This window comes from Rhinatrema bivittatum, chromosome 6 (assembly GCF_901001135.1).
Source record: "Rhinatrema bivittatum chromosome 6, aRhiBiv1.1, whole genome shotgun sequence".
In the NCBI taxonomy this organism is placed as follows: domain Eukaryota; kingdom Metazoa; phylum Chordata; class Amphibia; order Gymnophiona; family Rhinatrematidae; genus Rhinatrema; species Rhinatrema bivittatum.
Genome location: NC_042620.1, coordinates 193,952,105 through 193,969,225, shown reverse-complemented (window position 1 = coordinate 193,969,225; position 17,121 = coordinate 193,952,105). Strand labels below are relative to the sequence as shown.

Genomic DNA, 17,121 nt, shown 5'->3' with positions numbered 1-17,121 from the left:
CAGATGTTGAATATGAAGAATTTAATTCACCCAATCCAGAAGTTTTTCTAGGTGCAAAGCAGGGGTGAATCAAGCCTATAGTGAATAACCTGCAAGATTTACCTTTGTTATAGTGAACACTATTAGCTTCATTACATTTGGCAGGATTCTAAGCGCTGTGTTACTGACGAGCCTCTGATTTTGGCCTGAGGCCCACTATGGATCTTGGAAGTCTGCTTGTATTTTGAAGGCAAGCAAGAGGAGGGAAGTTTTCACTAGGGATGTGCATTTGTTTGAAACTAAACAGAACACAAAACAAAACAAAACAAAAAAAAAAAGAAAGACTAAAAAAAGTCATTCATTTGTTGTTTTGTTTCATTTTATAAATTTGGATATGTTACCAGCAGCCACCCCTGCGGCAAAAGTCACTGAAGCCAAATAAAGCTCCAAGGCCCCTGGACTCTCCATGTCTATTCTTTCCTCTATCTATGGCTTTTCAGTGGACTGGAGCGATTCCTAGTAACTCCTGCACCCTCATTCCTGATTTTTAAAATGGACGATTGACCCCAGGCTATACAAGATGATTCCACCACCCTCAGGTCAACCGGAACTCATTTTGAAAACCAGGACAGGTGGGGCCCATGAAAGCCCATAGATGGAATAGGATATGGCATGAGGGGGGAAAGCGGCTTTTTTAAAACTTTGCCCAGATTCATCTTTGTCTTTCAGTTTGCTTTTTCATTTCATTTTTTTTGTTCTTTATCGTTATGAATAAATGAAACAGAATGAGGTAAACAACAAACAAAAGGAAAATAAAAACAAAACATGATAAAACAAAAGAAAAAAAAGTTCAATGCACACCCATAAGTTTCAGCTAAGCTATGTTACTTCAGTGAATCACAATTTACTATGGTAAATGATTTTGAAAACTGCCTTCAGCCAGTGTCCATGCGAGGGTCTACAGCCGCCCTAGGTGGTGACATCACCATGTCACATGGTTCTCTTTCTCCTCTCTCTCAACCCAAACCCTAAAAGCACTTACCATGCCTGATCTTTCCCATCTTGTCTCCCGTTCCACGACCCTTCTTTCGCACGCTGTGATCTCTCAGCATTTTAAAAACACCGCTGTCATGTTCATTTATGGCGTCCCATCCACATCCACTGCCCTAGGCAACCATCTAGTCCCACCTAGTGCTCGCACCTGGCCTGCCCTCAGCATTTCTTAACAAAAATGCTATATGCTTGCAACAGTGCCTTTCAACATAGTTTTTGTCTGTATTGAAATATTACTTAAATAATATTTGTTTTAATTCTCTTGCAGCTGTTGGTGCTGACTCCTTCTGCAGTTCTGAGGCATTCTGTGGGACATCACCAGATTCTGAACCAGAGACTAAAGCCATAACTAGTTTTATAGAAAGTCAGAAGTCTGATATTTTGTGCTATCTATCCATTCATTCGTTTGGCCAGTTTATTCTCATTCCATATGGCTATAGTGTCCAGCCAGCAAGTAATCATGATGAACTGGTAAGGACATGGATCCTCTAATACAGTCTAAAGAGCTAGTTCACAATGTAATTGGACTTGTCTAGCAAACAGTGAGATAGTAGTTGTTGTTCCCTCTACAAATTCCATTTCAATAGCAAGTCCCAGTTATTACATTTTGCTGCTGAAACATTTCAGGATTTACCAAAATGCAATAACCTCTGTAACTCCAGAGTCACTAAGTCAGTCTTTTACTTTAGGAGGACAACTGCTTTTTTATAATTTCACCTGCCACACAGCCTCATTGTACCCTGACTATGATGCCTCCCAGCAGACATCTCCATGGAACTACGCCTACTCTAACTCCAGTCATAGTCTCAGTGGTCCCATGATTCAGCAGGGCTCAGCCTACTTAACTCTGCCTCTTGCAAAGCCCAGTGCCTTGTCATAGATTCTGCTCTGCTCCCAGCCCGGCCCTGCTTTACCCTGTATTATGTTTTGGTCTCCGGGCCTTCCAGCTCTGTCTTGTGTAGCTCTATGGTCTTTTCAGGCCTTCTACTTAGCTTTGCATTGCCTTGTGACCTCTCAGGCCTACTGCTCTAGCCTTGCCTTGTGGCCTTTTCAGGCCCTTCTGCTCTAGACTTGCCATGTAGCCTTTTCAGGCCTTCTGCTCTAGACTTGTCCTGTTGCATTTTCAGGTCTTCTGCTCTAGCCTTGCCTTGTGGCCTTTTCAGGCCTTCTATCTAGCTTGCTGCCTTCGGGCCATTGAGTTCTTTGTCTTGTTCTGTTTTGTCCTATCCTTGTCTGTCTTGTCCTTGTCTGATTTGGTCTTAACCTACCTAGTCCTGTCCCTGATGTCTGTTCCTTATTTGGCCAGGATTTGCCCTGTCACAGTCTGCCTAGTCTGTCTAACCTGTTCCATGTATGCCTAGCCCTTGTATCCAGTCCTGCACCGCCTCAGATCCCAGCTTTGGCTCAGATTCCAGTACTGCACTCTCAGATTCCAGTCCTACATACCTCAGACTACAGTCCGACACTGCCTCAGACTCCAAGTTCCAGCCTAATTCCTACCAGCAGCCAGAACTCAAGGGCTCAACCTGCAGGAGATGTGGCTGGTACAGACAGAAGATTCTCTTTGCTGTGCCCGGAAATCCTGGTGTGCTCCCATGGGAGTTCACCAGCCCTACCTGGACCCTCAGACATAACATGCATAATCAAAATACTGACAATTTTTTTTTTACTATAATCCTTCAAAATGTCTCTTCATTCCCATGCATTTCAGTGGAAAATTATGCTGCCTATTACCAATTATTTTCCCATAGAAAAAACATGGGGAAATCTTCTAATACATCAGGCCCTAAGACAACTTACCGTATTTTTTTCCCCTCTCAAATCTACTTCTAAAGGTTATAAATGTTAACTACATATGTGGACAAACAACATTTTCATTTCAGTTTATTCATTCATTTTGTAGGTCACCAAAATTTTAGTTCATTTTAAATGAAAAAAATAAATGTTAATTTGTTCATTGGTTTCCTATTAAAGTCAATGAGGGAAGAAATGCAGATTATTTTGGTTTCCAAATTTGGAGTTTTCTAATGTTCGTAGACATCAGAAGGGGGAAGAGCACTCCAACACACTAACAATGTGTCAAACTAGCACCAAATGTGGTAAGAATAGCCCAAGGGGCCATGATAGTACAAAAGACACCAAACAGAGGCAGCCATATCCCAAGGCACTTTGGGAGGAGCAAAGCAGCATCCAGGGGCAAAGAGCATAAACAATACTGGCATGAACTCCCCAAGGCAGCATAAGAGGGACAAAGTGACACCAAGAGGGGCATGAACAGCCCAAGGCACCATGAAGAGGGAATGAAACATCAAAGGTGGCAGAAAGCTCTCCAAGGCAGTGATAAATAGTCAAAGCAGTGCAAGCAGGCATGAAGATCCCAAAGCACAATGAGAGGGCAAAGCAGCCACCTGCAGTCGCAAGAACATCCAAACACTCGAAATGAGGGTCAAAGGGCCCCAATATCAGTGTTTATTTATTTATTTATTTAAAAACTTTTCTATACCGTCGTTAAGTTGGTTAACCATCACAACGGTTTACATAGGGGCACAACAATAAACATATTGGTGGTATAGATTACAACTTGTTAAGTGCCATCATTGTACGGTAACAATTCATAATTATAAATGAAGTGTGTATGTTAAGCTTGATTGTTGGGAACATTTTGGCGTTTTGATTTTACCATTACGATGCATTGTTAGTTTAAAATAACAGCTTCTGACTTTGGTGTGCCTTTATTCCTCATCTGTTTTTTTCATTCTCTTTGTCTTTATAGAACGCTTGTTTGAATAGCCAGGTTTTCAGATTTGTTTTGAAAATTTTCAGGTTACTCTGCAGTCTTATTTCTAGTGGCATGGTGTTCCAAAGTACGGGACCAGCCAGTGACAGTGCTCTCTCTCGTACTTGCATGAGACGTGCTGATTTGACAGAGGGGATGGTTAGAAGAGCCTTATTGGCAGATCTCAGGTTTCTCTGTGGAACATGGACGCGTAGTGCTGTATTAAGCCAGTCAGCTTTTTCATCGTGGATTAGTTTATGGATTATACAGAGTGCCTTATATTGTATTCTTTGTTCTATTGGAAGCCAATGAAGTTCAGCAAGTGTTCCTGTAATGTGGTCATTTCTTTTTTTGCCTGTCAAAACTCTGGCAGCGGAATTTTGCAGTATTTGCAGATTGAGGTAGTCCTAATAGCAGGGAGTTACAGTAATCTGTGCTTGCGAAAATCATTGCTTGTAGATTGAGGTAGTCCTAATAGCAGGGAGTTACAGTAATCTGTGCTTGCGAAAATCATTGCTTGTAGAACAGTGCGAAAATTGTTTGTCGTTAAAAGGGGTTTTAGTCTCCTCAGGATCATAAGTTTTGCGTATCCTTCCTTTATTTTCAGTGAGATGTGTTTCATGTTTAGTTCAGGGTCAACTATTACTCCTAGGTTTCTTGTTTTTATTGCAAATTTAATGTCTTGAATTTTATTGGTTATGTGTGTTGGTTGTATATGGTGAGTGTTTTTTCGTTCAAGGTGTAAGAACTCGGTTTTGTCGATGTTTATTACTAATTCCATCTGGTTTAGGAGTTGTCTGATTATTTCAAGATACATATTAGCTAGTTTCATTGTTTCTTCAATGGTGTCTACAATGGGTAATAATAGTTGTATATCATCAGCGTATATGTAATGAATGATTCCGAGTCCTGCTAGTAGGTGGCAGATTGGGAGGAGATAAATGTTAGAGTGTTGCTGAAAGGGCTGATCCCTGTGGGACGCTGGTTTGTAGTGTGACTTTTTCTGAGAGTGCATTTTTGATTTGTACCTGGAAACATCTATTGTTTAGGTATGACTGAAACCATTGTATTGTTTTATTAGTGAGTCCTATTTCCTTTAGTCTATCGATTAGAATTCTGTGATTGACTGTGTCAAATGCTGCAGAGAGATCTAATAGAACCAGGATGTAGTGTGTTCCTGTATCAAATCCTCTTAGGATATTATCTGATAGAGCTAATAGCAATGTTTCTGTGCTGTAATGTTTGTGGAATCCGTGCTGAGCTGGGTAAAGGATGTTATTTTCGAGGTGGTTTGATAGTTGTTTTTGTACTGTTTTTTCGATTAGTTTGGCTATTAGGGGTAGGTTGGAGACTGGTCTATAGTTGCTGAGATTTAGTGGGTCGAGGTTCTTTTTCTTGATAATTGGTTTGATTATGGCTCCTTTCAAGGTGTCTGGCATTACTCCTTCATTTAATGAGAGGTTGATGATTTTAGTTAGTGTTGGGGTTATAGTGGCATGAAAACCCAATGCATTGAAAAAGTACAAAGCAGTACCAGGATGTTGCGAGCACAGGGATACAGTCACTTGCTCTATGGGAATGTGATCCCTTGGACCATGGCACGGCTCAGGGAGGAGCCCCAAGACACATACCATGGGAGGTGAGAGTGTCCAAGCATGGGCAGGAGCTAGAACAAGGATGGAAAAGGATAGAGACAGAACGTCCACGGAACGAAACAAGGCAGGCTCAGACCTCCTCTAAGCCAGATAAGTTCTAACTGGCTAAGGCCTAGATTCACTAATACAGCCTGGCTCTTTGAATCGTGTGGTACAGGAGGGCAGGGGGGCGAAGCAGGGGTCAGGCCTGCGATCACTGCTGGCTTTTGCACCCAATAGCGCCATCATAAAAGGTGGTGCTATTGGGCGTGAAATTGGCAGCGAAAAGGGTTCTTCCCTTTTCGCTGTCCGCGATGTCTTCGTGGCATCCGCCCTCGTGCCGCCTCGATTCCTCCTGTTCCGGTCTTGATGCCACCCCGTCTCCACCCCTATTTAGTAATCGCACGCGATCACTTTGGAAAATGACCCCCCAAAGTTACTTAACCGGCCAGTTTTGAATATTGACCTCTTTGTATTTTGCATTTGTGCCATTTTCTTTCCAATTAATGAAATTGGCATTTAATCACTTTGAGATCAGAATGAAACCAGGAGGGATCACCACTGGAATTGAAGGACCAATAGACATGAGGAGAAATAAGGTCAAAAGTTTGCTGCAAGGAAGCATTCTAAATATATATTTTATCTTCTAAAGATAGGTCACTAAAATTGTAAAGAAAAAAAAACAAAGATGTTCAAAATTCAAAAGATCTGATGGAGGTGGTAGTCCTACCAAAAATGTCTTTCTATTATTCTCACTAGCAGAGTAACCTTGAGGCAAAATATAATTAATTGAAAATAGAATCAAAGAATGGCCAAGCCAAGCTAAGAGAACTACATGGATAGAATCTTTATGTACCTTAATAGATTCTGAAGAAAATATTAGGTCAATGATATGATTAGATCTGTGGGTTGGCTGATCCACCCATTCAATTAGTGAGAGATCAGCCATAGCAGTAAAGAATTTTGATTCCAGAGATCTATTAAGTTCGTCAGCATGTAAGTTAAAATCATCTAACACTAGAAGATGAGAGCTGTTTAAAAAACAGTCATTAATAGAGTTAATTAACTCACATAAGCCAAAGTTAGTGATTGGAGGAGGAGAGTCAATAAGCAAGGAGTTAAAATTTAAGGCTTTATTAAATTGAAGAAAAAGCTCTTCAATAATTGAAGTGGAAGGGCCTATAGCTGGAAGGACTAGTGAATGATAATCACTACACTCCCTCCTTGTTTAGTGACATGATTCTTTAGTAAGAAGTAAAGGTTTGTGGGACAAGTCTGCTGCAAAGAAGCCATATCTCCCATCTTGGAGCCAAGTTTCAGTGATAAAAAGGATATTTGAGCCATGAGTTAAAATTACGTCCCCTAGTAAGAGATATCTATTTTTCACTGAATGTGCATTAAGTAGTGCACATTTTAAAGATATGAGTAAACTAGGAGCTACAGAAGAGGTCTGAGGGAAACCTCCTTGAATATGAATGGTTTGAAAAAAATCTAAGTTGAAAGGGGAAAAGCCAGGCTTATATTTACCTATACCTTCACATACAGGATTGGCAGCTATAACAGACATGTTATAGGAAAACCAGTAAAGAGAGAGACCAAAATGTGGAATAAACTTAGAGTCCTAAACCAAAAAGATATAAGAAAAGGAAGCGAAAAACCGCTAACCAGGTTCAAAAGGTAAAGTCTCACAAAGTCCGCATGCTCCTTTGTTGCACACCTTTGGCACATGCCAGACCAACACATGGCACCTCCAGCATCAGCACAGTGAAGTTTAAGGTGGTGGGATCCCCGACACCATAGGGTGGGAGGCGCTATCATTGTGAGTGAGAGCTCAGCGGAAACAGCAGCCAGAGAGAAAAAAACTGACTTGATACACAACAAGCAAGAGATTACATGTTACATGTTCTTACATGTTCTTACTCATTTAAATTGGCAGGTTTTTATTTACCTTGGTTATTATCTTTTATCTCATTGTTAATCTTTCTCTCGCCTTCTCTACATTCCAAGTTTGCATTTTATCCCTGTTTTATTGTAACTGCTACTTTATTCTTCTATCACATGTTAATGTTCTAAGTTTTTTTAAGTATTTATCCTCTTATCACACCCTGTTATTTGTAAACCGGCATGATGCGACTCCCATCGCGAATGCCGGTATATAAGAAATTCAAATAAATAAATAAATAAATTACAGGGACAATAGCAGCAAAAGGGCAGTCCACTGAGATAAGAGGCACAATTAAGTAAAGCAGTAATAGCAGGAGACATCCTCCCGTATCAGCACAGTGAAGTTTAAGGTGGGGTATACCCTGGCATCATCTGGTGGGGGATTATACAAAAGGCTTTCTGTGTATTATTTAGATTTAGAAATAGAGAGTCTGCTCTCCACATTAAAAAAAAAAAAAGGGCAGGTGACCACACCTGTAACAGTAAGAGAACCCCAGGGTGCACTTTTAATTAATAAAAGAAAATGCAAAGCTGAGAAGCTGAACTTGAAGACTGAGCAGACTAAAATTAATATAGAAATAAGGTGGTTTCATGTGCAGGAATGATAAAGACACCTGATTGACTAATTTTTCTGCTGTGCTTTATAACACAATCGGAAGGAAATTCAGCCTCTGCATATTGTTTGTTTTCTTAACCTTCAGATGAAAGTTGCAGAGACAGCCACAGCAGCATTAAAAGAAAAGCACGGGACTGATTTTGAAGTGGGACCATTCTCCACAGTGCTATGTAAGCTTTATAATTGCACTGTTATCTCAGACAGAAGTTTATAGCAGTGTCCAGTCCACAAGCATTATCATGCTGAGGGATGTGTGTATGTCAAAGTCTACATAATGGTGCTTGTGGTAAGAGATGAGCCCAGTTTGATTGTTTTTCATTCTGGAAAAGAGAGAAATCTGCTAGACTTTTGCTTTCATTTTGTCTTACATAGGGGTAACACAGGAAGAAGGGGGAATAATTATTATTATGGATCTTTGCTGATTCTTACAGGCCTCATGCAAATCTGAACTGCATGCAACCAGTAGAGTTGGGCACTGGAAGCAATGAAGACCTTATCATAATAAAGATTAATATTTGTAGTTTGTTGCCATGAGAAAGGAACAATATCACTAACAGGAACTCAACTAAACCTCCATCTCTGACACAGTAGTGGATGCGATGTTTCCAATGTACCTGGGATTGGCATCATAGCTCCATGATGAGAGTACATGCCTACACATCTGAAGAGGCCAAGGTTCTTTGTGTGACATTGTATTGCTTTATTTTCTGCCCAATCTGAGGACATTGGGTAGATTTCCGACTCTTTGGCATCAGGATATTGTAATTATGTGAATTAGAAACATAGAAACATAGAATTATGACAACAGGAAAAGACTGTATGGCCTATCTAGCCAGCCCATCCTCCCAACGAATTTAGCTTTACAATTCTCATCATTTCCTCAGAGATCCCCCATGTTTATTCCATGCTTTCTTGAATTCAGAGACTGTTTTTGTCTCCACCACTTCCACTGGGAGGCTGTTCCATGCATCCACTTTCTTCTCTGTAAAGAAATATTCCCTTTCATCTTCATCCCATGATCCCTCATTCTAGAGCCTCCTTTCCACTGAAAGAGGCATATCTCTTGTGCATGGGAAATTTGGAAGTATTTAAATGTCTCTATCACATCTCTACTATCTCACCTTTCCTCTAGGTATATATTGTTATGTTTTGCCAATTGCAGGATGGCCCCATGAGCAGCTGCACTTACTTTCAGCCTGGGGGTCTGGCCATGGCGAGACACCGCCTAGCTGCACACATGGCAGGATGCCACCAGAATTGCCTTTGTCTGATTTCCCGCTAGGTGCATGTGCGCTCAAAGTCACTTCACTTAAAGGGCCCACAGTGGAAAAAGCCTGCGGTGCCCTTGGATGATATCATAGAGTCTTGCCCTATAAAAGGACTCTCCAGACGTTCCAGGATTGCCTCAGTAAGCAGGTCCATTTTCTTGTAATTGTTAGTTTTCCTTGTTCCAGTCTTCAGTTTTCACCTTGTTCTAGTCTTCAGCTTCAGCTACAGCCTTGCTCCACATCTGTGTCCAGCTCCAGCCTTACTCCACATCTGTCTTCAGCTTCAGCCTGACCCGATAGTCTTGCCCAGCCCTTCAGATCTGACTATAGTCACAGCTTCCTGGACTAGTTATCTACTGGCTCATGCCATGACTCGTTCACCTATTGATGGTGCAGACCTCAGGTCCCCGATCATGAGGTTGCATCAATTGCACCAGAGCAAGTGGGGCTCACACTTACATCACTCTCAACAGGTTGCTCAGGCCATGAGCTCGATGAACACATCCCCACCACAGACCACTGCTGCATTGGCCACCCAGATGCAGGAACAAAAAACTGAATTGAATAGTCTCCTGAACAGATTCATGCATCAGGTCCAGCAGCAACTTGATCATGAAAATGGCTTACTACAGACTTTGTCTCATTGCTTAGATGTGAAACAAGCCCTTTGTCCAGGCTCCGTTCCAATACCAGCTCTGGTGAACCCTGCACTGGCACCCATCCGGGCTGTGGAATCCATGATATAGCTTCCTCCACCTCCGAGGTACAGTGGTGACCCTAAGGGGTGCAGGGGTTCCTCAATGTCTACAAGGTGCATTTTGAGTTACAGCTGGCTTGTTTTTTCTGATCACATTAAGATTATGTATATCCTTTCCCTGTTGGACAGTCCCACCCTTGCCTGGACTTCTCCCTTGTGGGAATAAAATGACTTGCTTCTCAAAGACTTGGTTAACTTCACACAAGAGTTTCACCTGATCTTTGCCACAGATCTTCTTTGTATTCATCAAAGCACTTGCTCAGTCGGCGAGTACACAGTAGAATTTCATACCCTAGCTTCTGAACTCAGCTGGGGTAAAAATAGTAAACTGCCATTTTTTGGTAAGGGTTATCTGGGAGAATAAAAGACGAACTAGTAGCTCGGCACCTTACCCCAACCATAGAAGCACTTATTGCCCTGGCTGTCCAAATAGATTTGAGATTTCAAAAACAAGTTCAAGAAAGGAAGACCTGACATCAGGCTATTTATGTAGCTCCCAAGCCCCCGAGTCCACCCCAGAACCACTGAAGATTGATGGCTTTGAAGAACCCATGCAATTGGACAACACCCATCTTTCGCCTGATGAAGAACAAAGATGAAGTTTGCTTAACCTCTGCCTCTACTGCGCAGCACAGGGACATTTTGTCAGTTGGTGCCCTGAAAGACTGGGAAACTCTGAAGAAACAAGTCTAGTTGGGTGGGCAGTTCTTTACCTTCCTGTTTCTTCCCCACAATTGCTGATACCAGTGTCCCTCAACTTCGGGAAATGGTTCAACTGAAGCTTTGATAGTTATCAGAGCTGGGGGAAACTTTATTCAAGAATGGCAATAACTTTTAAAAGGGAGATAGAGCTGCTTTTAAACTAGTACAAGAGGGAAAGCCAAAAATCACTCAGTCGGCAGTGCATGGTTCGGAGGAATGTATCTTTGAAGGATACTAATGAAACAGGAGAGTTAGGGCATCCCAATAGAGAGGTTCCAATAAAAGCAAAAGGAGTCCATGTGCCTATAAGCAAAGAATCACCTGAGCTAAAGGATTTTAAATTATTCCTATTTCCTTTTGTTAAACTTTGTTATGTTAAACTTTATGTTAGATCTTATTCTAATCTTTTTGCTCTCATCTCTCCCATTCTGTAAATCCCTGTTCATTGTAACTTTATCTTTCTAGTTAATTGGTTACCCCTTGTTTCGCTGTAAACCAGTATGATAAGACCCTAGTCTTGAGTATCGGTATATCAAAAGAACTTAAGTAAGTAAGTAAGTAAGTAAGTAAGTAAATAAATAAATAAATAACTGAAAAATAGGCTGTTAATACAAACAAAAAACACACTTTGAAATGTCTGTATGCCAATGCCAGAAGTCTAAGAAGTAAATTGGGAGAGTTAGAAGGTATAGCAGTGAATGATGAGATAGACATAATTGGCATCTCAGAGTCCTGATGGAAGGAGGATAACCAATGGGAGAGTGCTATATCAGAGTACAAATTATATTGCAATGATAGGGAGGATTAATTAGTGGGGGTGTGGTGCTTTATGCCGGGATTGCATAGAGTTCAATAAGATAAAGATCATACAAGAGACTACATGCACAGCAGAATCTATATGTGTAGAAATCCCATGTGTGTTTTTGATTTAAAAGTATAGTGATAGGAGTATACTACTGTCCACCTAGCCAAAATGATGAGATGGACAATGAAATGCTAAGAGAAATCAGGGACGCTAACCACTTTGGCAGTGTAGTAAATGGGAGATTTCAATTACCCCAGTATTGACTGGGTAAATGTAACATCAAGGCATGCTAGAGACGTAAAGTTAGTGGATGGAATAAGCAAATGCTTCATGGAGCAATTGGCTCAGGAACCAATGAGAGAAGTAGCTATTTTAGATCTAATTTTTAGTGGGATGCAGGATTTGGTGAGAGAGGTAACGATGGTGGGGCCACTTGGCAATAGTGATCATAACATGATCAAATTTGATCTAATGATTGGAAGGAGGACAATATGTATATCTACAGCTCTAACACTAAATTCTCAAAAGGGAAACTTTGACAAAATGAGGAAAATAGAAAAAAACTGAAAGGTGCAGCTGAAAAGGTTAAAAGAGTACAACAAGCATGGATATTGTTTAAAAATATTTTTCATGCATTAAGAAAGGTGGAAGGGGAGGCTGAGCAGAGTGAGAGAGCAAAGCAGGCTGGGTGGCCTAGACCGGGGGTACACCGATGCTCGACTGCCCCGACAGAGGTGCTACCTAGTCACTGAAGTGACGTCATTAGTGAGAGATGGGAGACTATAAAAACTCCCCCTTTGCTATGATATCTGAGGCCAAGCGGAGTGAGAGAGCAAAGCAGGCTGGGTGGCCTAGACCAGGGGTACGCCGAAGCTCGACAGCCCCGACGGAGGTACTACCTGGTCACTGAAGTGATGTCATTGGTGAGAGACGTGGGACTATAAAAACTCCCCCTTTGCTATGATATCTGAGGCCGAGTGGAGTGAGAGAGCAAAGCAGGCCAGGTGGCCTAGACTGGGGGTATGCCGACGCTCGACGGCCCTGACAGAGGTACTACCTGGTCGCTGAAGTGACGTCATTGGTGAGAGACGTGGGACTATAAAAACTCCCCCTTTGCTGTGATATCTGAGGCTGAGCAGAGTGAGAGAGCAAAGCAGGCCGGGTGGACTAGACCGGGGCTACACAGACGCTCGACGGCCCTGACAGAGGTACTACCTGGTTGCTGAAGTGACATCGTTAGTGAGAGACGTGGGACTATAAAAACTCCCCCTTTGCGGCGCACAGCTGAAGCCACACGTGCCAAAGGGGCATGTGGCTTTGCTGGGGAAGCTTGATAATTTGTCTGTAAATTTTGTTATCGTCTAACTTCCTAATTTGATGAAGCCTCCAAGACGTTTATGGTAAATCCAAGTAGTTGAGTGGAGTTACTGCTAGATGACTGGGAGCCAGGTTCTCTCATTTAAAAGTTTGTTGTAATTTTTGAAATGCCTCATACAGCTAGAAACAGACAGGCGAAAGAACATGCTGTCCCTGGAACCATTCTAGATTCCGTCTTGACTGGCCCGATGAACTTTCATGTCATTAGAACTGGGCAGATTTCGGTGGTTGAGTCGCAATTGGGAGGGACTCTACAAATGAGCAGAGCCTCTCCCCGGGCACAGACATCTCATTATCACCGATAATGAGGAAAACTCCTGCAAATCCGGCATCGCAGAGAGGCCCGGAGGAGGAAGTGGCCACTGAGTCTGCCGAACATGCAAAGAGTATGGCCAGTCAGGGAACCCAAACCCGGGAAACAGCGGTGAAGTTGGTGGTAGCATAGCCTTGGGAGAGCGTGAGGTAACCAGGCAAAAGATTTCTACTCCAAAGAAGAAAATTTTTGATTTTGAAATGACCAAACCTACCCATGTAATGTTAGACTCACTCTGGGAAGCAATAGAGGGATTAGGTAAATTTATATCAGAACAAATTTGTTCATACTCTGAGAAAACACAGGATCATGAAGATCGTATTCAAACTTTGGAAAAAACATTAGTCGGTTTGACCCATCAGAACTTAGAGCAATGTGGATTCTGGTAAAAAATTAACAAATTCTAGTTAAAGATAATTTGAATTTACAGGTAAAATTAGAAAATATAGAGAATATCTTGAAAGGAAAAAATTTGCGTTTTGTAAATTTTCTACAGTTGCCATTTATATCCCCTAAGGAGATGTATAAAAGATATATAAGAGAAGTTTTGAAAGTACCAGAAGAGAATATACCACCAGTCACTTGGGTATTTTATATACCTAATAAAGATTACAGTAGGGGTAATGTAGAAGATGTGAAAGGAGAGGTAAAGGAAGATCAAGAAAAAATAGTACCTACATTGTATGTATCTGAAATGTTTGAATTCAGAGCAGGCCAAACCAGCCACAATGATAGTTATGTTTGCATTATTTATTTTATTTATTTATTTTTTATTTTTATATACCGAAATTCTTGTATGAAATACAAATCACTCCGGTTTACATAAAACCGTGAAACGCCCAAAAAAAGGGGGGGGGGGCTTTACATAGAACAATAGAACAAAGTACATAGAACAATAGAACAAAGTGAGGGCAAAGGCGATCGACTGCCAGTATGGCGCCGATCACCTTTGCCCTCACTATGTCACAGGGAGCGACCGTCGCTCCCTGTGACATAGTGAGGGCAAAGGCGATCGGCGCCATTTTGAAACCTCCGGCACCGGCACCGAGGGTATGATTGAAGGGATGGCTCCCGGATCCCCCGCTAGACCACCAGGTACATGTAAAAGGTTTTTGGGGGGGGTCGGGAGGGTGGGAGAAGCAAAGGGGTAATTTGTAAAGGGTCGGGGTGGGTTTTTTTTTATCGGGCCATCGGCGCCATTTTTATCAGTGGTAGCCAAAATGGCGCCGATGGCCCGAGAGCGGGAGATCGCGCCGGGACCCCCCCCCCCACTGGACCACCAGGTAATTTAACATTTGGGGGGGGGGGGGTTCGGGAGGGTGGGAGAGCAAAGGGGTCATTTGTAAAGGGTCGGGGTGGGGGTTTTTTAATCTGCTCAGGCCTCACTAAAAAATTAACAATGTGAATTGGAATCGGAACCGATTCCAATTCACATCTCTAACGATCCGATTTTTTTCTCCCACCATCCGAACCTGATCGTTAAAATGATCGGGCACACGATTCACATCTCTAGCAGTAATATACGCTTTCTAATTATTATTTATTACTTACAATATATAAGATAAATTGGATTTCCATTATTTAGTACTTAACTTGAAGTTGATGATCTGTCTTCTTAGATTAATAATTGTATAGTAAATTTGATTTGTAATCATAGAACTCAAATTTCCATGTCAAGTTATAAATTTTCTTGATGTAAAATTGAATAATGAATAAATAAAAAATTAAAAAAAAAAAAAGAAAGGTGGAAGGAAGAAAAAATGATTGCTGGCATGGTTAAAATATGAGGTGAAAGAGGCTATTTTAGCCAAATAAAAATCCTTCAAAAACTGGAAGAAGAATCCATCTGAAGAAAATAGGAAAAAGCATAAGCATTCTCAAGTTAAGTGTAAAACATTGATAAGACATGCTAAGAGTGATTTTGAAATGAAGTTGGTCATAGAGGCAAAAACTCATAATAAACATTTTTTAAATATATCTGAAGCAGGAAACCTGCGAGGGAGTCGGGTGGACCGTTAGATGACTGAGGGGTTAAAGGGGCTCTTAGGGATGATAAGGCCATTGGAGAAAGACTAAATGAATTATTTGCTTCTGTGTTTATTAATGAGGATGTTGGGGAGATACCAGTTCCGGAGATGCTTTTCAAGGGTGATGAGTCAGATGACCTGAATCAAATCACTGAGAACCTGGAAGATGTAGTAGGCCAGATTGACAAACTAATTGATGGAAAAAATTAATGCCTTTTAACCATCTGAATTTTTTTAATTTATAGATAAGGCCTCTGGAACTTCCCAGGACTGGGTTTATGATCTTGGGATTAATTTGTCCTTCACCTTAGAGCTTAGAGACAATGGTACCTTTGCATTCGAACTACCAGAAGACCAGATTCAATCCACATGTGAAGAGACCATGGCTGCTGTGATGACCATCATTGAATATGTTGACGAAAAATATTTCAAAAACAATGCAGTAACAGTCACATCTTCCACTCTATGGCTAAGTATCCTACTCTCAGCCAGCAGGAACACAGCCTAAACACTATGAGGTCAATTTTAAAAGGAGCATGTGTGCGTCTATGGGCATACGGTTCCAAGCCCACACATGGATGCGCCGATTTTATAACATGCATGAGGTGACGTGCGCATGTTATAAAATACGGTATCCGCGCGCACATGTGCACCCAATTTTATAATAGGCGTGTGCATGTGTGGGTGTGTGCCCCATTCGCATGCGCGGGGGGGGGGGAGGTAAATTTTCAATTACGCGCGGTGACGCGATCAGCCTTTCTCTCAGTTCCCTCCCAGTCTGCTCAAATTATGGAGCAGACTGGGAAGGAACTTCCCTAACCCTAACGCTACCATCCTCCCTTTTCCCCTCTCCTCCCCAACTCCTAAACTATCCCTAACTAAACTTTTTTTTGTTTCAATACTTACTACTCCTCCGGAGTAGAAGTATCTTCCACATGCCGGCCACTACCCGGCGCACACACATGTACGCCCGATTTTATAACATGCACATGCTCAAGGGGGTGCACAATTGTGCACCTTGCGCATGCCTAGCCTGCTCCAAACTGCGCTGCCTTCCCCCTTTCCCTCCCAAGCCGCTCCGAAATCTGCGCGGCCTAGGAGGGAACTTTCCTACCCTCCACCCCACCTTCCCTTCCCCTACCTCCTCCACCCTTTCCCCCTACCTTTGATGACTTTTTTCTTTTATCTCGAAACTTATTTCAGCCCTGGGGCTGAAGTAAGATGTGTCAGACGATTGACAGTTCGCGATCCCTGGCACGGTGGTAAATATGGCTGCTGTGCCGGGAGCCTGACAAATCTGGCAAATCTTATGTCCTTATACATGGAATTGCGTTCCTAATATGAACAAATAAAAGACCATAAAAGTGACATATGGCTGCTCTTTTTGGGACAACAAGAATGAAGATTAGCAGTTCAAAGAATTTTAATTATCATTTAAAACTTAAATATTGATTTGATTTGGGATGGGCATTAATACTTTACCGTGGACTTTTGTATTCACATGTTTGCAATGAATTTCCAAGAATTTGTTTATATAATTTCCTTTTAGTACACATAGCATCTAGAAGGATACTATTACCATTACATAGCTCAAGTCTCGACTCTTTTGAGCCCACCTCATCACTAGAGATAGAAACTTTGCTCAAGAAGTTCAAACCTTCTTCACACCCATCAGACTCAATTCCGTCAAACCTACTCGTCTCCATCCCAAAAACCATCGCCAAGCCTATTGCCGAAATCATAAACAGCTCCTTATCACAAGGTCTAGTACCAGACCTTCTAAAACTGGCCATCCTCAAACCACTATTGAAAAAACCCAACTTGCCACCAGCGGACCCAGCTAACTTCCGCCCTATAGCCAACCTTCCTT

At 41.8% G+C, this 17,121-nt stretch overlaps 1 protein-coding gene across 2 annotated transcripts in view; it reads left to right on the top strand.

The window, feature by feature from the left end:
* LOC115093921 (carboxypeptidase O-like) overlaps positions 1-15,882 on the top strand; it is a 159,062-nt gene extending 143,180 nt beyond the window's left edge. For both annotated transcript variants that reach the window (XM_029606352.1, XM_029606353.1), the window contains 3 exons: positions 1,301-1,503; positions 8,088-8,172; positions 15,497-15,882. In XM_029606352.1, coding sequence (XP_029462212.1) covers positions 1,301-1,503; positions 8,088-8,172; positions 15,497-15,759 — 551 coding nt within the window. In that variant the 3' untranslated portion in view covers positions 15,760-15,882. The remainder of the gene's footprint in view (positions 1-1,300; positions 1,504-8,087; positions 8,173-15,496) is intronic.
* The last annotated feature ends 1,239 nt before the right edge of the window (positions 15,883-17,121 follow it).